Source organism: Anomaloglossus baeobatrachus, chromosome 3, assembly GCF_048569485.1.
Source record: "Anomaloglossus baeobatrachus isolate aAnoBae1 chromosome 3, aAnoBae1.hap1, whole genome shotgun sequence".
NCBI classification, from domain to species: Eukaryota; Metazoa; Chordata; class Amphibia; order Anura; family Aromobatidae; genus Anomaloglossus; species Anomaloglossus baeobatrachus.
This window is the reverse complement of record NC_134355.1, coordinates 419,832,693-419,855,747: the sequence shown is the minus strand read 5'-3', so window position 1 is coordinate 419,855,747 and position 23,055 is coordinate 419,832,693. Positions and strand designations below refer to the sequence as shown.

The following is a 23,055-nucleotide window of genomic DNA, read 5'->3' as shown; positions in this document are numbered from 1 at the left end:
GTGCCTCCACCACACACACACACACACACACACAGTGCCTCCACCACACACACACCGTGCCTCCATCACACACACACACCGTGCCTCCACCACACACACACACCGTGCCTCCATCACACACACACACCGTGCCTCCACCACACAGCACCGCGGGCTCTCCTTTACCCCGTCCATCCGCTCCGCTCTTCCCCGCAGTCACGTGGTGATGCGCCTGAAAAAAGTTCGGACTTGCGGATCGCGAACGCGAGCGGCGATCACGTGACGCTGCGCGCTTATTATATAGTGATGCTCGGATGTGAGCTGCCTCATTAGTGCACAGTGCAGCGCGGACGTATCATCAGGGCTGCAGCCGCTGCCTGGTAAGTGACCGCCTGTACAGCACATCACCGGCTGTGTACGTATCTGCCTGCAATGTATATATGCACTATAATATTTGCTACGCTTGCCCTGGCTGCTGCTGAGCATTGTGATAAGCACCGGCCGCTCCTAGTGATGGGCCATGTAATGTATAGTATGGCAGCAAGTTTCAGCACTGAGCATAATTACTATCTATGTTAATTTCAAGGGCACGGGTTAAGTTGCTTTCTCGTGTATCCAAAACGTACACTAATATATACACACACACTGCATGTACTATATACATACTGCATATATACAGTAAATATAAGGAGAGATACATACATGCATACAATAAGTAAAGACTGCAAATCAATCCTATTAGATGCCCTTTTTTTGTTGGGGGTGGGATATAGTAGGGTTCACAGCCTTCTTTCTCCCCATTGAGAATATCAGAGACAACTGTCCATTCTCTGTTGATATATCGGAGGTAACGTTTTAAAATATAAGGTGTTCGTAGCCCCTTCCCTGTTACTAATCACAGAAAATCTATTCCTGACCTATATGGCATATACATTATCACTTATGTATTTATGTAACCTAGTGCCTGTAACAATGTAAATACTGATGTATACGTGTAACCTAGTGCCTGTAACAATGTAAATACTGATGTATATGTGTAACCTAGTGCCTGTAACAATGTAAATACTGATGTATATGTGTAACCTAGTGCCTGTAACAATGTAAATACTGATGTATATGTGTAACCTAGTGCCTGTAACAATGTAAATACTGATGTATATGTGTAACCTAGTGCCTATACCACTGTAAACACGGATATATCTATGTGTAACCTAGTGCCTGTAACAATGTAAATACTGATGTATACGTGTAACCTAGTGCCTATAAACAACCACATCCTGGATGTTTCTCTCACTGCAGTTTTATTTTCCTGTAGAGAAATAGAAAGTGAAAGTACTTTCCTATAACTAACACAAAGCCCAGACATATGAGTGCAGTTGGGACTGTTCAGTACCACGCCTCTGCCTAGGGTCACTACTCACACAAAATTAGGGATATTTGGCTTTTGGGTGAAATTTAGGGAAAACGTAAAAAGTTCACACTACAGTGATATTTTATCATGAAAGTAGGGTATTTAAGTAGAAGCATGCAATGGTGTTTTCCTCATCTTTTACACTTTTTTTTAAACAAAAGCCAACAGCAGTGGTGAGCATCAGTTACAGCTTTAGGCCCTGTGCGCACTAGAAAATCAAATTTTCTTAAGAAAATTCCAGACCCGCTGAAGATTATTGCACCTGCGGTAAAAAAACGCAGCAAACCGAAATCCACATGCGGTTTTACCGTGGTTTGCTGCGGTATGTCCCTGCGTTATTTTGATAGCACAGGGAGATGCTCACCTGTCCCGCTCCTGCTGTCCGTGTCTGTGCTGAAGTCTCCCGCTATGCTGTGCCCCGTGTGGCTGTCTCCGGCGCTCTGCTACTGTTCAGTACATAACTGCATATGCATGAGCCGGCCTGTAAGCAGGAGACCAGCGTCTGAGGCAGATCCTGCGCGGCTCACTTCATTTGCCACCTGACCCTCACAGTGACCAGTCGTGGTCTATGGCACTCGCTGTGTCAGGTGTAGAAGAACTGGAAGCATCGTGAGACCTTGTGTGGATTACGTCGGACCTGGAGGGCTGTTATTGGTGGGGTTAATAAAATGGTGAAAGAGGGTGTTTTGTTTTGTCTTTTGTTCAAAATAAAGGATTTTTGGGGTGTTTATGTTTATTTACTTTTACTTACAGTTTAGCAATGAGGGGGGTGTTTCACAGATGCCTGCCATCACTAAACTAGGACTTCGTGGCAGCTGTGGGCTGCTGCCATTAACTCCTTATTACCCCGAATGCCACTGCATCACAGCAACGGGAAGAGCCGGGAAAAGTCCCGGGACTGTCGCATCTAATGGATAACGTGGGGCTCCCCATAACGTGGGGCTCCCCATCCTGAGAATATCAGCCCCCAGCTGTGATGCTTTATCCTGGCTACTATCAAAATTGGGGGGACTGCACGCCGTTTTTTATTTATTTATGTTACTGTACGCTATAGACCTGCCCACCAGCGGCTGTGATTGGTTGCAGTGAAACAGCTGTCAATCAGCGTGGGGGCGTGTCTGCCTGCTACCAATCACAGCCACCGGTAAGCAGGGAAGGCGTGAATTATGTTATGATCCTAATGAGCGGCGGCTCTGGAAGATGAAAGAGCTGCCGCGGAGCAGTGTGACAGCTGCCTGGTCATCGGTGAGTATGTAGCGCTTGCTCCTACCCCTTTGCGCCAGATTCTGTTCCCTATAAACTTTATATGGGGAGTAGCATCTGGCCAGATACCGGGGATTAATCCTCCGCCGACCAAGAGTCAGTGGGTGATTGATCTGCCAGCCCTCCAAACCGCAGGTACCTGCGGAAATTAAGTGACATGCACATGAGTTCCGCAGCAAAACCAGCAGGGACAAAAAAATGCAGTGTGCACACAGCATTTTTATCCCCATAGGTTTTGCTGGAGAAGGACTGCAGAAATGTTATCAACATTTTCTGCAGCATTTATTTAGTGCAATTCCGCGGTAAAATCCGCAGCGTGCGCACAGGGCCTTACAATGACATCTCATGCTGTTCACAAGTGGAGTTATTGTTTATAGAGGCATGGCATCCATTATTCTTGAATAATGTCCCTCAGGTCATTGAGGTTCTGGGCTACAGAGTTACAAGCATCTACACAGCAACTCTGCTGATCCCATAGTATTTCTATGGGATTCAGGTCTGGAGGAGTGCAGGCTGCTCCATTTGAAGTACCCCAATCTTCAGCAGCCATTCTCTAATGATGCGACCTCGAAGAGCTGGAGCATTGTCATCCATGAAGATGAAATTAGGCCTGTGTTGTTCATGCAGAGGCATAAAAACTGTATTAATAATATTATTCAAGTAGTAGGGGCTTGTCCCTATACCATTCATAACGTGTAGGCCAGTTCTGTATTGACTAAAAACACCTACCCACACTGTAATATCACCACCACCACCAAAGGATTGACTAATGACAACAGTGGCTGATGCATAGCGCTCTCTCTGATGGCTCAGACATTGTTGGTGGCCATCATTTCTGATGTCGACTTTCATCATTGGACAGCATCATTCCCACTGTTGCATCATCCAGCATAGGTGATCCATGTGCCTGGTGGTGGTGGTGGGGTCAGGTACCCTTGCAGTCGTCTAGCAAACAGACCACGCTGATGTAAATTGTTTTGAATGGTTTGACGTGACACTTTGGTGCCTCTCACCTTCCTTAAGCCCCCGAGTGTTTTGCGTTTTTCCGAGGGTTTTTTTCCTCTCTTCCGAGAACCGTAACTTTTTTATTTTTCCATCAATCTTGCCATATAAGGGCTTGTTTTTTGCGGAACGAGTTGTACTTTTAAATTGAACCATAAGATTTACCATATAGTGTACTGGAAAGTAGTAAAAAAATTTCAAGTGTGGAAAATTGCAAAAAAAGTGTGACACAATAGTTTTTGGGATATTTTATTCACCGGGTTCACTATATGGTAAAACTGATGTGTCAGTGTGATGCCTCAAGTCAGGGCGAGTTTGGAGACATCAAACATGAATAGGTTTACTTGTATCGAAAGTGTTAAAAAAATTCACAAGTTTGTTCAAAAAAAAAGTGGCTTACATTTTGCGCCATTTTTCGAAACCCATAGCATTATAATTTTTCGGGATCTATGGCTCAGTGATGGATTATTTTTTGCGTCCCGAGCTGACGTTTTTAACTGTACCATTTTTACGCAGATGCTACATTTTGATCAACAGTTATTGCATTTTGCGCAAAATTTGTGGCGACCAAAAAAATGCAATTTTGGCGTTTGGAATTGTTTTGCCGCTATGCCGTTTACTGATCAGATTAATTGATTTTATATTTTGATAGATCGGGAATTTCTAAACGCGGCAATACCAAATATGTGTATATTTTTTATTTTTTTTAACCCTTTAATTTTCAATGGGGGGGAAAGAAGAGTGATTTGAACTTTTAGGTTATTTTTATTTTTTTAATTTAAATTTTTTTTTTTAACTTTTTTTTTTATTTTACTAGGTCCTCTAGAGGGCTATATGGATTAGCAGTCTGATCGCTCTTCCATATCTCCAGATCACAGCTACAGAGCTGAGATCTGCAGATATGCTGCTTTACTTTCAATGCCGGCACTATTCCGGCATTGAGGGAAAGTGACTCATGTTGGCTACAGGCGTCATCACATGACCCTGTGCTACCATGGCAACCACCTGAAGTCGCGTGATCACGTCACCTGACTTCCGATGGGGTCGGGGTAAGTTATCATAATCGCTGCGCGCATATACATTTTGCTGCCAGATTTTGGCAGTGAGATGTAAGCGGTTAATAGTCGCGGGTGGAACGTGATTATCACATATATATATATATATATATATATATATATATATATATATATATGTGTGTAATCTAATATATAAAGGTGTGTGTGTGTGTGTGTGTGTGTGTGTGTATGTATGTATGTATGTATGTATGTCTGGGATTGGCATCCGCACCGTCGCAGCTACAGCCACAAAATTTTGCACACTCACACTTCTGGCCCCCGAGAGCGTCATAGGCTATGTTTCGAGGGGAAATTTTAACCCCGCTCTTTACAGTTATTCGCCAAAAAACCTGCCTCCATTAAAGCGAATGGAGCTGGGAGCCACAGTGCAGCCAGAGCTTCAGAAGAATGCGCAGCCACGCCCTTATATGGAATGTTGGCGTGTCACAATGCAGCCAGGGAAAGAGACAGACACAGACAGGGTAAGAAACAGACCCCACACACACACACAAACCGCGCAACACTCACAGCACCACACACACACCGCTGCAGACACACAGCGCTCCACAAACAATGCAACACATGCAACACACAAACACCGCTCTTACACACCCAGACCATTTACAGCGCCCTACACAAACACTTGGCAACTACACACAACAACATCTATATATATATAGATAGATAAATAGATAGATAGATATATTATATATATATATCTCTCTATCTAACTATAACAAAAATCATACATTAACTACACAATAAACTCTAGAATACCCTATGCATTAGAATAGGGCTACCATCTAGTGTGTGTGTGTGTGTGTGTATGTATGTATGTATGTATGTATGTATGTATGTATGTATGTATGTATATATATATATAATATATATATATATCTCTGGCTGTACTACCCGGCTTCGCCCGGGTTAATAACTGCTGTTAACAAAATGGAATGTATTAACAAAAATTTATTCTGCACACAAAAACCACAAAACAAATAGATAGAAATGTAATTATTAAAAGGCAAAAACTAAGCTAATAGAAGCATTTCACAACATATATTTCAACACCACAGATATTCCACACAGATTTAACATCCAATGACCTCACACATACTGAGAATGTCCTTTGTTGCCTATATTAACCAATTAGAGCTCAGTTTAATTAACTGTAGCAAAATAGAAGCTAAGCTGTGATTGGTTGCTATTGGCAGCCTGATAAATCTCAGGCAACAGAAAGCCCCCCCCCTGACAGTATATATTAGCTCACACATACACATATAGACAGGTCATGTGACTGACAGCTGCCGTATTTCCTATATGGTACATCTGTTGTTCTTGTAGTTTGGCTGCTTATTAATCAGATTTTTATTTGTGAAGGATAATACCAGACTTGTGTGTGTTTTAGGGCGATTATGTGGCGAGGTTGGTGTATGTGTGGTGAGATGTGTGCTGAGGGTGATATATGTGTTCAAGCACGTGATAGTGTGTGGCGCATTTTGTGTGTGTGTTCATATCCCAGAGTGTGGTGAGTATCCCATGTCGGTGCCCCACCTTAGCAACTGTATATACTCTTTGGCGCCATCACTCTCATTCTTTAAATCCCCCTTGTTCACATCTGGCAGCTGTCAATTTGCCCCCAACACTTTTCGTTTCACTTTTTCCCCATTATGTAGATTGGGGCAAAATTGATTGGTAAATTGGAACGCGCAGGGTTAAAATTTCGCCTCACAACATAGCACCCGGCGCTGCCCGGGATAGTAACTGTCTCTCTGTTTCTCTCCCATTCTCTGTCTGTCTCCCCCTCTGTATATATCTCTCTGTCTCTCTCTCTCTATCTCTTTCCCTGTCTGTCTCTTTCCCTGTCTGTCTCAATCTCTTTCCCTGTCTGTCTATCTGTCTCTTTCCCTGTCTGTTACTTTCCCTCTCTTTCCCTGTAAGTCTGTCTCTTTGTCTGTGTCTGTCTCTTTGTGTCTGTCTCTTTCCCTGGCTGCATTGTGACACGCAAACATTCCATATAAGGGCGTGGCTGCGCATTCTTCCGAAGTTCTGGCTGCACTATGGCTCCCAGCTCCATTCGCTTTAATGGAGGCAGGTTTTTTGGTGAATAACTGTAATGAGCGGGGTTAAAATTTCCCCTCGAAACATAACCTATGACGCTCTCGGGGTCCAGAAGTGTGAGTGTGCAAAATTTTGTGGCTGTAGCTACGACTGTGCAAATGCCAATCCCGGATATACACACATACACACACACACACACATTCAGCTTTATATATTAGATATATCTCTCTATCTCAGCTGTTAAAATCAGCTAATATGTGTGCGGATCGCCGCCGCCTGCCAATGGCAGGGGGCGGGGATTAACCTCACACGATCCATGACGTACCCAGTACGTCATGGATCACTAAGGGGTTACGTTTGCTTGGAGTTGTGTGGCATTTATCATCCGGTTACAAAGTGCACAAGGGAGCTATGTTCAGTATAAGGTGGCCATATCCAGATTAAGGGGGCTAATTTTAGGATGGGGGGCTATGAGGGACATATACTCTATATGATTTGTTAGACGGACACTGGCATTATAAGACGGACCCCATTTATTAAAAAAAATCTCTTCCTTCACCAAATTTGAGGGTGTGTCTTATAATCCGGTGCGTCTTATATAGCGAAAAATACGGTAATTGTCTTCCATCCCTCCCACTCCATGTAATGTTCTCTCTCCCAGCCCTCCAATTAAGTCTTCTCTTCCTTGTCCCCCTCCCCCCCAATCATTGCAATTCTGTTTCCTCTCCCTCGATTTCACTTATATGTCCTATACCTCTTCTACCCCTCAGCTCATTATTATAGTTTCATGTTCCCTCTCCCATGTTCACTGTCATATCAATTCCAATTCATTGCAATTTCATGTGCTCCTTCCAACTTATTACAGTTCATGTCTGCTTGTCCTAGCTGTTTAACCCCTTAACGACCGCCGATACGCCTTTTAACGGCGGTAATTAAGGGGACTTCTTCCGATCCGCCGCTTTTTAACGGCGGTCGGAAAAAAGCGTATAGCGCCCCCCAGAGTCCGGAAATATCCGGGGTCTCAGCTGCCGGGGGTAGCTGAGACCCTGGAGATCATGATTCTGGCCGTTTTTTCCGGTCCCCAGTCACGTGATGACCGGTATACACCGTATACCGATGATCAGGTTACAGTAAATGACCGCGCCGGTAAAAAATCATTTATCTCCCATCTGGCATAAACAAACATGTCAGATGGGAGATAAATCTCTTTCCCGGTTCCCTCCGGTCCCCTCGGTATCCCCAAAGTGCCCCCCCGACCCCCAACCCCCTCCCAAAAATCCAAGATGGCCGCGCGCACCGCCGATCACAGCAGCGCGCCGGCCACATTCACACTGTTCCTATGGTTTCTGTCGCATGTGCCATAACACATACGACAGAAACCTGCTCCCTAGGCCCTGCCGGGTCCCCCCCTATCCCCCCCGGTGTCCCCCGGTGTCATACATACCTGTCGGAGCGCTGATCCCTCGCAGCCCCTTCCTCCGGCTCCTTCTCAGCAGACGCCGGTCACATGTGCCGAGCAGCTGACAGCTTCCTGTGTTCAGGACGCTGGCTGCTGCTGCTGCTGCACGGAGTCTGCAGCTGTGACCCGGGGAGAGTGGGTGTAGATTCTTTGCACCCACTCTCCTCAAATGGAGGGTCTGCCCTCCTAGAAAATGGGGGATACGTTCCCTGAACGTGTCCCCCATATTCTAGAAGGTCCAGAGTCGACGTGGGACGTCCAAATGGATTACTTTGGATTTTTTTTTCTTTTCTTTTCAATAAATTGGTCAATCAGGGAATGTTTTGGGGAGTGTTTTTTCAAATAAATTTTTTTTTGTTGTCAATTTTTTTTTTTTATTACTGTCAATTAGTTATGTCGGGTATCTGATAGACGCCGTGACATAACTAATTGCTGGGCTTGATGCCAGGTGACATTACACACCTGGTATCAACCCCATTTATTACCCCGTTTGCCAACGCACCAGGGCGCAGGATGAGCTGGGGCGAAGCGCCAGAATTGGCGCATCTAATGGATGCGCCACTTCTGGGGCGGCTGCGGCCTGCTATTTTTAGGCTGAGAAGAGTCCAATAACCATGGCTCTTCCCACCCTGAGAATACCAGACCCCAGCTGTCAGCTTCACCTTGGCTGGTGATCTAATTTGGGGGGACCCTATGTTTGTTTGTTTTTTTTAATTATTTATTTATAAATAATTAAAAAAAAAACAAACAGCTTGGGGAGCCCTCCAAATTGATCACCAGACAAGATGAAGCTGTCAGCTGTGGTTTGCAGGCTACAGCTGTCTGCTTTACCCTAGCTGGCTATCAAAAATAGGGGGGACCCCACGTCATTTATTTTAATTTATTTTTTTTTTCTTTTTGGGCTAAATACAAGGCTAGGCACCCTTTAGTGCCACATGAAAGGCACTAAAGGGCGCCAGCTTAGAATATGCAGGGGGGTGGGACGTTATATATGCTTGACATCTATCCATTCATCCATTGTAGCATTTTAGGCTGTGTGCCCACAATCAGGGTTTGCAGCGTTTTGGGCGCAGATTGTTTTACCTGCATCCATAACGCTGCGTTGTGCAGTAGAAGCACAGTTGAAGGATTTTTAGAAATCCCGTGCCCACTGTGCTTCTTTTCTCCGCAGCATAAACCGACCTGTGGCGCAGCTTCCCGAGCCTCAGCATGTCAATTTATGCTGCGGAGATGAGTGTGCTCTGCAGGTAGCATAGAGCTCCACAGCAGCCTGAACCCAAATCGTGGGCATGGGCAGCTGCGTTCTCCCATGGACAACACTCACATCTCTGTAGGAAGGCTGACACTGTGTACTAGACGCCATGTCGCTGGATCATGGCCACATAGCCTAAAAGAGAGAAATTTGTTGCTACAGCAACATTTTTGTGAAGTACCTGTGGATTCAAAATGCTTACTATACTCCTTAATAAAATCCTTGAGGGGTCCAGTTTCCAAAATGGAGTCACTTGTGGGGGGTTTCTAATGTATAGGTACCCAACAGGCCCTGCTAATGTGACATGGTGCGCGCAATTTTTCAACTTTTCCAAAATTCAAATGGTGTGCCTTCCATTCCAAGCCCTGCCATATATCCAAACAGAGGTTTTTGGCCACATATGGGGTATCCCTGCGATCACAAGAAATTGGATAACAACCTGTGGGGTATACGTTTTGTTGTTGCCTCTTGAAAAAGTGAGAAATGTGATGCTAAAGAAACATTTTTGTGAAAAAAATGAAAATTTTCAATATGGCAACCTAAGCTTATCAAATTCTGTGAAGTATTCGTGGATTCAAAATGTTCAATATACACCTAGATAAAAGCCTTGAGGTTTCTTGATTCCAGAATGGGGTCACTTGTGGGGGGCCTCCACTGTTTAGGCACTTTAGGGGTTTTCCAAATGCGACATAGCGTCCACTAATTATTCCAGCCAAATGTTCAGTCAAATTGCACTCCTTCCCTTCCAAGACCTGCCGTGTGCCCAGACAGTTGATTTCCACCACATATAAGATATCACCAAACTCAGGAGAAATTGCAGAATACATTTCATGGTGATTTTTTTCCTGTTACCCTTGTGAAAAAAAAAGCTACCTGGTTGAAGTAACAATTTTGTGGTAAAATTTTATTTTTTTATTTTCATGGCTCAACGTTATAAACTTCTGTGAAACACCTGGGGGTTCAGGGTACTCACCAAACATCTAGATAAATTCCTTGAGAGGCCTAGTTTCCAGTATGTGGTCACTTGTGGTGGTTTTTTGCTGTTTACGTACCTTAGGGGTCCTCCAAATGCAACATGGTGCCCGCAATCTTTTTCAGCCAAATTTCCTTTCCAAAATTCAAATATTGCTCCTTTCGTTCCAAGCCCTCCCATTTGTCCAAACAAAGGTTTCAGACCACATACGAGGTATCACCGCACTCATAAAAAAGTGGGTAACAAACATTTGGGTCAAATATTTGGAATTACCTCTTGAAAAAGTGAGAGAATTGATGCTAAAGCAACATTTTTGAGAAAAAAATTACAATTTTCAATATGACAAAGTAACGTTATCAAAATCTGTGAAGTACCTGTGGGTCCAAAATGCTCAGTATACCCCTCGATAGAAGCCTTAAGGGGTCTAGTTTCCAAAATGGGGTCACTTGAGGGGGGTTCCTGCTGTTTAGGTACCTTAGGGGATCTGTAAAAGCAACATGGTGCCCGCAATCTGTTTCAGCCAACTTTGCTTTCCAAAATTCAAATATTGCTCCTTTCATTCCGAGCCCTCCCATTTGCCCAAACAAAGGTTTCTGACCACATGTGGGGTATCGGCGTGCTCATAAGAAAGTGGGTAACAAAGTGTGAGGTCCAATTTTTGGTGTTACCTCTTGAAAAAGTAAGAAAATTAGTGCTAAAGTAACATTTTTAGGTAAAATGTTAATTTTTATTTTTTTTCATTCCATATTACTTTAGTTCCTGTGAAGCACCTGAAGGGTTAATAAACTTCTTGAATGTGGTTTTGAGTACCTTGAGGGGTGCAGGTTTTAGAATGGTGTCACTTTTGGGTATTTTCTGTCACCTAGGCCTCTCAAAGTCACATCAAATGGGATGTGGTCCCTAAAAAAATGGTTTTGTAAATTTTGTTGAAAAAATGGGAAATTGCTGATGAACTTTGAACCCTTCTAACTTCCTAACCCCAAAAAATTTTGTTTCAAAAATTGCGCTGATCTAAAGTAGACAAGTGAGAAATGTTATTTATTAACTATTTTGTGTGACATAACTCTCCGGTTTATGGGCATAAAAATTAAAAGTTTGAAACTTGCAAAATTTTTAATTTTTTTGTCAAATTTCAGATTTTTTCACAAATAAAATAAAAAAATATCATCCTAAATTTACCTCTAACATGAAGCCCAATATGTCACGAAAAAACAATCTCAGAATCACCGGGATCCATTGAAGCGTTCCAGAGTTATAACCTTATAAAGTGACACTGGTCAAAATTGCAAAAAATGGCCTGGGCATTAAGTACAAATCTGGCTTCGTCCTTAAGGGGTTAAAAAAAGAAAAAAATAATTTACCTTTCAAGACAGTCGTTTGTGATAGCTTTCATCCCCTTCTGGTTGGGTAACTCCTAAATGACACAGCAGGCATAATGATGCCACTTAAAGGGCTGAGGAGGAAACAGAATAAGGGTATGTTCACACGTGGCATATTTTTTTTTTTTTTACCACAAAGATGCAGCGTTTTTGTCACAAAAAAAACGCATTTGATGCGTTTTTACTGCATTTTGCACAATGCGTTTAAGTCAAATCTATTGACTGGAAGGGCTCAAAAACGCTGGAAAAGCGAAAAAAAGAATATATTTTGTTGATATACATTTTTATACAAACCTCTGTCTATCTCTCTATATAATGTGTATATATATGTGTGTGTGTGTGTGTGTGTATATATATGTATGTATGTGTATGTATGTATATATACACACATTTTATTTATATATATATATATATATATATATATATATATATATATATATATATGTGTTTGTATATATACATACATACACATATATATATATATATATATATATATATATATATATATATGTACACACATATATATGCATTATATGTATGTATGTATGTGTATATACATACATACATACATACCTCCCAACCGTCCCGGATTGCACGATTTATCAGGGCTGTCCCGCACTCCCGCAGCTCACAGCTGATGTCCCGGCTCCTCCCCTCAGTGGAGTGAATAAATCAAATTAAATTATCATCGGCTCTGGATTTTCGGGGCGGCCGGGACTCGAACTCGTGCAGCTGTGATTCATTGTTTCAAAGGCAGCAGCTCTAACCACTGAGCTACTGCCTCTATTGAAAGCAATAGGAAGATTTTGTTATCTTGACCTCTATACTGCAGGGGAGACACCAGAAGCAGGTTATTCAGCTGCAAAGATGGAGGGATGAATGGAGGGATAGAGGGATGAAAGGAGGGATAGAGGGAGGGATGGATGAATGGAGGGATAGAGGGATGAAAGGAGGGATAGAGGGAGGGATGGATGGATGATAGAGGGATGAATGGAGGGATAGAGGGATGAAAAGAGGGAGGGATGGATGGATGATAGAGGGATGAATGGAGGGATAGAGGGATGAAAGGAGGGATAGAGGGAGGGATGGATGAATGATAGAGGGATGAATGGAGGGATAGAAGGAGGGATGGATGACAGAGGGATGAATGGAGGGATAGAAGGATGGATGGATGGATGATAGAGGGATGAATGGAGGGATAGAGGGAGGGATGGATGACAGAGGGATGAATGGAGGGATAGAGGGATGGATGGATGATAGAGGGATGAATGGAGGGATAGAGGGAGGGATGAATAGAGGGATGAAAGTAGGGATAGAGGGATGGATGGATGATAGAGGGATGAATGGAGGAATGAATGGAGGGATAGAGGGAGGGATGGATGCATGGATGATAGAGGGATGAATGGAGGGATAGAGGGATGGATGGATGGATGATAGAGGGATGAATGGAGGGATGAATGGAGGGATGAATGGAGGGATGAATGGAGGGATAGAGGGAGGGATGGATGGATGATAGAGGGATGAATGGAGGGATGAATGGAGGGATAGAAGGAGGGATGAATGGAGGGATAGAGGGATGAAAGGAGGGATAGAGGGAGGGATGAATGCATGGATGATAGAGGGATGAATGGAGGGATAGAGGGATGGATGGATGCTAGAGGGATGAATGGAGGTATAGAGGGATGGATGGATGATAGAGGGATGAATGGAGGGATAGAGGGATAGAGGCAGGGATGGATGGATGATAGAGGGATGAATGGAGGGATAGAGGGAGGGATGAATGGAGGGATAGAGGGATGGATGGATGATAGAGGGATGGATAGAGGGATGGATGGATGGATGATAGAGGGATGAATGGAGGGATAGAGGGAGGGAGGGATGGATGGAGGGATGAATGGAGGGATAGAGGGATGAAAGGAGGGATAGAGGGATGGATGGATGATAGAGGGATGAATGGAGGGATAGAGGGAGGGAGGGATGAATGGAGGGATAGAAGGAGGGATGAATGGAGGGATAGAGGGATGAAAGGAGGGATAGAGGGAGGGATGGATGCATGGATGATAGAGGGATGAATAGAGGGATAGAGGGAGGGGTAGAGGGAGGGATGGATAGATGATAGAGGGATGAATGGAGGGATAGAGGGAGGGATGAATGGAGGGATAGAGGGAGGGATGGATGGATGATAGAGGGATGAATGGAGGGATGAATGGGGGGATAGAGGGAGGGATGGGTGGATGAATGGAGGGATGAATGGAGGGATAGAGGGAGGGTTAGAGGGATGAATGGAGGGATGAATGGAGAGATAGAGGGATGGATGATAGTGGGATGGATGGATGATAGAGGGATGGATGATAGAGGGATATATAGATACACGACAGATAATAGATAGAGATAGAATCATAGATAGATAGAATCATAGATAGAGAGATAGAATCATAGATAGAGGGATAGAGATAGATAGATAAATACTGTATCTCAATGTTGGTGAAAGAGTCAGATTCATTTGTTCCCATAAAACTACTATAAAGAAATGAGGAAAAAAATACAAATACAATTTTTTTTATTTTTTATTTTTTTTATCTTCACCACCTTGGATTCAAACCAGCAACGTTCAAAACTTGTGTCCTGCAACCTCCTGGCTTTCCTAGCTACTCTAGCTGTTGAGCCACTAGGATTGATGATGTCAGAGGGAGGATTTCACATAAATGAACCTACAATGCAGCCATCTCTATGTCCTGTATTCTAGAGGGAGAGGAAAAGAGGATTTTTTTTCTTCTAATAAAGTTACTAAAAATAATAAAAAATAGAATGTAATTTTATTGCACTTTTATATAAAATAATAAACATCACAAATCAGCAAATAAAAGGGACATATTTGGTGTCCCTGTAATCGTAATGACCTGAACAACACAGCGATCAGGATTATTTATGGGGATCGGTAAATGGCGGGAAAAAAAAGGCGCAATTTATTATTTTTCTTTATTAAAACCCATAAAAAATGTAATAAAAATGGATCACTGAGGCCGTGTTCACACATAGCGTAAATGCTGCATTTTTTTCTGCCGGTGTCCGCGCCACGAGTGCAATAACAATGTTCTCTGATTATTGCGTGTTTGCGGTATTTTTTATACATTGTCCCCCTTATTTGATACATATTTGTTGCTGATGTGAATCCTGAAGCTTATAAAGAAAGAAACACCAAATCCGCACAGTTCAGCGGCATCTTTCCACGCACCAGGAGCAGATATTTCAGGACGTCTCATCCACTTTGCTTGGACAATTAGTCCATATTCACATGTAGTGTAAATGCTGCATATTTTTCTGCTGTTTTTTTGCACATTTATTCTGCTGTGTTTAATTGTCCAAGTAAAGTGTATGTGGTTCCATGAAAAGACGCCGCTGAATTCTGCGGTTTTCGGGGGGGGGGGTTTCTCTGGAGGTTTCTATGTGGAGCTTAAAAAATGCAGGAAAAAGCTTCTCTGTACAATAAAAACACTTAAAAACGCAGATTCACATCTGAACCAAAAACGCATTAAATAATGGAGAAAAGGCAGAAAAAATGCAGCAAAAATTCAGCAAAAATGGAAAAAACAGAGAAGATTGTTATTGTGTAGTTTGGTGCAGACAGAAACAAAAAGAAACAGAATTTATGCAACGTGTGAACACAGATTGATAGGCACAAATAAGCAACATGTCATATAGTGACACAGAAATATAAAAAAATTCTGACTGCTATGAATATGAATGAACAGTCCATGGCATCTGCTGAATGACCCTTACTTCCAAATGGGTGTGGCTAGGGGTGTGGCTAGGGCGTGGTCAAAATTTGCCGCGACGCGCTGCGCGCGCCGCATGCTTTGTCCCTCTTTCCTTTCTTGAAAAGTTGGGAGGTATACATACATACATACATACATACATACATACATACATACATACATACATACATACATACATACATACATACATATACATATATATATATATATAGTGACGGGGGTACTCACTCAGCTTGCGTCTCAGTTACATCCAGGACGGCACGTTGCATAAAACTTCAGGCTGCCTTATTTACACTGCATAAAGCATACCGCCTGTACAGAAAACAAATGGCATTTACATGCAGGAAAACAGGCATATTCCCAAACGGCCCTTCAGTGACTGTCCAATAAGTCCCAGCATAGAGACTTCTCACAGGAGGCTTCCTCACCTCTGCACACGGACCCAGTCAGCGTATCCAACCTCCACAAACAGTCAGGTTCAGTCAGCTTCTAGCTGAGCTGATTAGCAATGCGCAACCAGCTCTGTCCTCACCTCCTGTACCATCACCCATTCCCTGTAGACTGTGAGCCCTCGTGGGCAGGGTCCTCTCTCCTCCTATACCAGTCTGTTTTGTACTGTTGATGATTGTTGTACGTATACCCTCTTTCACTTGTAAAGCGCCATGGAATAAATGGCGCTATATTATTAGTAATAGTAATAATAATAATAATAATAATAATAATATCAGCCACATGTCAAACACTCCCAGGGACAAAGGTATGTGGATAGCCAGACCCGCCCATCTCTCTGGCTATCCGTAAGACCTGGCCCAGAAATGCCCTAATAAGTCTTGTGGCACTACAAGTGCTAGAGCAGATATCCAGGCTTACACCATTTTCATGGAACACACCCTCCGCCATGTTACACTATATATATATATATATATATATATATATATATATATATATATATATATATATATATATATATATATATATATATATATATATATATATATATATATATATAACCCCTTAACGACCGCGGGCCGTAAAATTACGTCCTAGCGGTCATAATGTTACTGCCCGCGGTCTGCCGGCAGCATCATGCTGCGATCGGCACACATTTCAGCTGATTTTCACAGCTGAGATGTGTGCCTGCTAGGCACGAGCAGAATCGTTATTTGCTCGTGCCGTTTAACCCCTTATATGGCGCTGTCAATATGTGACAGCGCCATTATAAGCGCGATCGCGGTAAACTTTTACTTACCGCCCGATACCGGAAGTCACGTGACGCGATCACGTGACTTCCGATAGTTGTCATAGTAGCACAGGGTCATGTGATGACTCCTATACTACACATGACTTGCTTTCACTTTCGCTGTGCCCGCTGCACAGTGAAAAAAGAGAGCGTATCTGCTGTTTACAGCTGTGTAGCTGTAATCAGCAGATACTGAAGAGCGATCGGATTGCTGATTGCAATAGCCCCCTAGGGGGACTAGTAAAATAAAAAAAAAAGTGAAAAAAAAGTTTTAAAAAAAAAACCAAAAAACCTAAACGTTCAAATCACCCCCCATTCGCCCCATTGAAAATTAAAGGGTTAAAAAAATAAAAAATACACACATTTGGTATCACCGCGTTCAGAAACGCCCGATCTATCAAAATATAAAATCAATTAATCTGATCAGTATACGGCGTAGTGGCAAAAAAAATTCCAAACGCCAAAACGACGTTTTTTTGTCGCCGCAACTTTTGCGCAAAATGCAATAAGAGTCGATCAAAACGTAGCATCTGCGCTAAAATGGTACCGTTAAAAACGTCAGCTCGAGACGCAAAAAATAAGCCGTCACTGAGCCATAGATCCCAAAAAATGAGAACGCTACGGGTCACGGAATATGGCGTAAAACGTGCGCCACTTTTTTCGGACAAACTTCCGATTTTTTTTTTTTAACCCCTTATATAAACGTAAACCTATACATGTTTGGTGTCTACGAACTCGCACTGACCTGAGGCATCACAGCCACACATCAGTTTTAACATATAGTGAACACAGTGAATAAAATATCTCAAAAACCATAGTGCTATCGCACTTTTTTTGCAATTTTTCTGCATTTGGAATTTTTTTGCCGTTTTCCAGTACACTATATGGTAAAACCGATGGTTTCATTTAAAAGTACAGCTCATTCCGCAAAAAATGAGCCCTCACATGACCATATTGACAGAAAAATAAAAAAAGTTACGTCTCTCAGAAAAAGAATGGCGAAAAAAAAACCGGAAAGCGAAAAATCGGCCGGTCGTGAAGGGGTTAATATTATTAAGGCTATGTGCGCACGTGTGCGTAATTCATGCAGTTACGCTGCATGCGTCCTGCGTCCCCTGCACAATCTATGGAGATTGTGCAGGGGCCGTGCGCACGTGGCATATTAGAATGCAGCGATTCGGCTGCTGCTCGAATCGCTGCGTTCTAAGAAGTGACATGTCACTTCTGTGCGCTTTGCCGGCAGCCCCTGCTCTGTCTATGGCAGGAGCTGCAGGCAGAGCGCACGTTCTCGCCGGCACCATGCGCTTCAGAACGGAGCTTTTCAGCTGCGCTCTGAAGCGCACCTTTTAGGTGCCGTGCAGAGCGCACACGTGCGCACATAGCCTAATACTGCCAGTATTTTTAACATTTTAGTTCACACTCTCTCATCCTCCTAGGTGCTGTTTTCACCTATAACCTATTATCTCGGCTAGGCCCCCACCCATTAGGAGCGCTAGTGTTCTTAATTCTATTTAATCACATTTAAACTCCCATTCTCCTGTTTATAAATTCGGATATGATGGAGTTTGTGTTTGCAGTGGAGTGACCATGGTCTGACATCCGCAAGTATGGTGTTAATGGTTATAAGGAGTTCTGTATATTTCTTTTAAATAGGGCAGCATTTAATGATAAAACATATTGTAAGACATGTTCCTGACCTGCTTTGATAAGTGCGACTTCTTTACTAGATGAGCATTTATCTGAGCTTAAACTCAAATTGTTTTAGGAACAGAAAGGGCAGTGCACAACCTCTCTATCAGTGCTCTTGGAATATCTGACAGCCCCATCAGGGCCTACACTAGCCACAATAGCCATGGTATTATTTATTATCAATGAAGTCATTGCCGAAATATCTATATGTTAGCAAAACAGGCATTTTGTAGTATGAAAGTCTCACCATTTTTATAGAATAGAATACTAAATGACAATTTGTTAATTCCTTTCTTTATGTATATTTTTACATTCTGCAGGTACCTTCCAGACAATGTATAATAAGAAGATGCCTGTATAAAAGTATAAGGCACATGCACGACTCATTCTTCCTGAAGATGGCTGCACATCGTGATCTTGTGGCTGCCCTGAGCAGTTTTGACTTTGATTTGGACTATTCATCCTGGAACACCCGACTGATTCTGATAATGGCAGGATTTTTATTTTACGTAGGCATTTTTGCATTCATTCACTTTACATCACTAGTGCTTTCTGCCACTTACAGATCACTCCCTGCCAAAGACAAGGTAACTTGGAATACGGTGGCTACACGGGCTTCATTCGGACTCCTTTGCTATGTGGCTGGGCTAAATGCACTCCTTATTGACCCAGTTCTCGCTGCTGATAAGATCACTGGTCGACAGGGCTGGTCTGCTTTTATTATCTTAATAGCAACTGGCTATTTTTTATATGAAAACATTGCTCTTTTCATATATAGTTTTGTGTTTTGGATATTTAATCTCTCTGACACTGTCCACCACATTATTGCTTTTATTGGATGCTTTGGTGCTGTAATTTGTAGTACATCAGGACATTATTTGACAATAGTTTCATTACTATTAGAGATGGCTACTCCATTCACCTGTACTTCATGGATACTAATAAAGGTAAGAATACATTGTGGGAAAGAAACTAGAACTGTACTTTCAGCAGAGATTGCACAAATCAATATTACAGGCAAATTACAGGGAACCTGTCACCAGATTTTGGCCTTGTAAACTAAAACTAGCACCTTAAGCATTTTATAATGGTGCATGTTAACCCCTGAGCGTCCCTGTAGACCCTACAAATACCTTTTATAAAATCTCCCACCCGAATGTATGTAAATTGCCCGGTCCGGTCCGATGGGCGTCCTAATCTGTGTCTCCTGTCCCTCCTTTCGCCGTCTTCCTGAGTGACATGGATGACGCCTCCGGCGCTATACACGTAGGTGGGCAAATTATCGCACTTGCGCAAACACATTCCTGGCTCGCACTGACGCACTTCTCTCTTCCCTTGTGTGGAGAGAGCTGAAAACATAGGTGCGCTTGCGCGAACCGGCGAGTCCTCTGCGCAGGCGTGACATTTTGCCTGGGAATGAGGATAACGTCAGCTGCGCCTTTTACATCACTGGGCAAAATCTTGTTTGCGCAGGCACACCTAAGGCGAGCTTTACACACAGAGACATCGCTAGCGATGTCGCTGGTGAAAGCACCCGCCCCCGTCGGTTGTGCGTCACGGGAAAATCGCTGCCTGTGGCACACAACATCGCTAGTCCCCGTCACACATACCTGCTTAGCGGCTGGCGAACTGCCTCCTTTCTAAGGAGGCGGTTCGTTCGGCGTCACAGCGGCGTCACTAAGCAGCCGCCCAATAGAAGCGGAGGGGTGGAGATGAGTGGGCGGAACATCCCGCCCATCTCCTTCCTTCCTCATTGCGGGCGGACGCAGGTACGGTGATGTTCCTGCGGTGTCACACATAGCGATGTGTGCTGCCGCACTAACGACAAACAACCTGCGTCCTGCAAAAACAACGATAATTGGGATTAGAACGACTGGTCAACGATCAACGATTAGGTGATTTTGATCGTTAACGGTCGTTCATGTGTTTCACACGCAACGACGTCGCTAACAAGGCCGGATGTGCGTCACGAATTCCGTGACCCCAACGACATCCCGTTAGCGATATTGTTGCGTGTAAAGCCCGCTTTAGTGAAAGGAGGGACAGAAGGCACAGATTAGAACGACCATCAGACCGGACTGGGCAATTTACATACATAGTGGGAGATTTTATAAAGGCATTTGTGGATTCTACAGGGGGGCTCAAGAGGTAAGAGCACCTTTTATACAATGCAGTACAAGTGCTATTTAAAATGCTAGTTTTAGTTCAGAAGGCCAAAATCTGGTGACAGGTTACCTTTAAGAAAACTTGAGATTTGTTTTTTTTTTGATCTGCTCTCTCGACTTGTGAGGCAAAGGGAGACTCAGAAAGATGATACTAAGCTCTCTTACAAATCTTGGCTCACCTCCCCCCAAGTGGAGTTGAATCTAAACAGCTCAAGACTGCGGTAAATTGTCCTCCATGGTGCCGTTTGTGTATGTGAACTTAAAATGATATAAAGAGAAGGAATCCCTCTCTGTGTGCTGTACTTCGGGAGACATCATTTCAGTTAGTATTCACCCACTAGCTCAGAGTCAATTACAAATAGAGATCTTGAGCCCGCAGAGGGGAAAAGTAGTGGAAATGCAAAATACAAGTCATATAATGGTCAGAAATGGTATTATTCCTCATGCACACACAGAACAGGTTATACTGTCTTACCAGAAAATCAATGGCCATGAAGCTTTCTTTGCTCAATATTAGTAGTATGTTCAAAAAAGCTAAATCTTACGTTGTTCTATTATGCTGCATTCACATGTGGCCTTTTTGCATTTTTTTAGCACCACAGCATTTTTACCACTTTTTTGGAAAATGGCAGCAAAACATTGTGATTTTGTTGCCGCAAGTCTATGTAGTGAGGCTGCAAGTGTGAAAGCAGACCTAATATACTGTATGGATTGTAGAATATGCAGGTGAAACTCATGATTACTAGGTTAGTGTACATAGAGTTTGACTTTAATCAGTAATTATAGACATGTGCAGTAATTCTGCATAGGAAAGGGAATTTCACTACTTGCAAAGTTACTATTCTTTTACTTTAGATGAATTGGAGCAATAAAACATTTTTTTTTTTAATTGGGTAACTACTGTATGAGCAACTCTTATTTTGTTGCCACAAGTTGTAGTTCAGTCATTATACGGATGTTGTCTATCTGGGTAATTTTATTTTTTTTCTTCTAGGCTGGCTTATCAGAAACCCTTATTTGGAAGCTGGATCAGTGGTTTGTGATTCACTTGTTCCACTGCCGCATGTTCCTTACCTATCACTTGTGGTGGGTATCTCTTTACAACTGGGACCGTCTGGTGACATCCGTCCCAGTCTTTTATGTAGCTTTCTTCTTTGTTGGGCTGACTATACTTACTTTTATGCTGAACCCATATTGGACCTATGTGAAGACCATGCAACTTCTGACTCCACTTCACTCAACATCCAGAAAATCTCAAAGGGAAGGAAATGGCGGAATTAGCAAAAAGAAAAATGAATAGTTTATCAGCTAGATCCCAGTTCTTGTTTTCTGAAAAAATTATGATAGAACAGTTCTCGTCTGTTAGAAAATATAAAAATACCCTCTCTACGTCTTTTTTATGTCTCTATTTAAGGACTTAGCTGGAGACTGCGTTGCCTTTATTTGTCAAAATTTATCAGAGTTTCACAATATTTAGTACATTTACTGCATATTTAAATGTAACCACTTCGGTAGAAATGTTTCTCTAATTTTTACGCCACCCCTCTATTAGCGTGAGAATTGTAACTTCTAAAACCTATTTACAAAGCTAACCAAGGCCACCTTCACACAAAAGTGTGAAAGCCACAGTATTTTTGCTGGAAAAAAGTGTGCAACATATCAACACTACAAATTAGGCCACGTGCCAGACTGAGTATTTTGTGAGTTTTTGACCTCAGTATTTGTAAGCAAAAAATGCAGAAGTGGTGTTGTGTTTCTATTATATTGTCCCACTCCTGGTTTTAGCTACAAATACTGAGGACAAAAACTCACCAAATATTCAACGTGTGCACATGGTCTTAGAGGATTGCTTTGCATGCCAGTCCAGTCAAGTTAATTACTCTCTGACCGTGGGCAGGAGCTTCGAGAATTTCCTTACCTTCTAGATTCCCCACCACTGCGTTTAACTCACCGCCTTGCTTGCTGTCATCTGAGCAGCGCACATATGGCAACGTGCCAGCCTGGCAAATCATAAGCCGTGCCTGGTATCTTGCTGGGTCAGGAAATCCACGCAGCTCCTGACCACAGCCAGACAGCACTGACCTGGACTGTGGAGCGATATTAAGCAAAGCGACCCGTGCACCTCTAATTGACACCAGAAGACAGGTGCAAAAGACTTCACAGTCTAAAGCCCACTTTACACGTTGCAATTAGTTGTACAATCGCATTTGCGATGTGACACGCCCAGGTTGCATACGGGATCTATCAGATTTCACGTTGGTCGTTCATTTGCTGTCACACGAGCGTTAGTAGTCTATGTTAAATTGGTCAATTTTGTGTGCGATCCTTTAGATCATGTGTTCTGTGACGTA

The 23,055-nt window shown here is 42.9% G+C and overlaps 1 protein-coding gene across 1 annotated transcript; it reads left to right on the top strand.

The window, feature by feature from the left end:
• Positions 1 to 305: 305 nt before the first annotated feature.
• On the top strand, positions 306 to 22,667 carry LOC142295365 (protein CLN8-like). The gene is made up of 3 exons (XM_075338465.1): positions 306 to 359; positions 18,860 to 19,486; positions 21,699 to 22,667. Exons 2-3 carry the CDS (start codon positions 18,914 to 18,916, stop codon positions 22,002 to 22,004), a joined length of 879 nt encoding a protein of 292 aa, XP_075194580.1. The 5' UTR covers positions 306 to 359; positions 18,860 to 18,913; the 3' UTR covers positions 22,005 to 22,667.
• Positions 22,668 to 23,055: the final 388 nt, after the last annotated feature.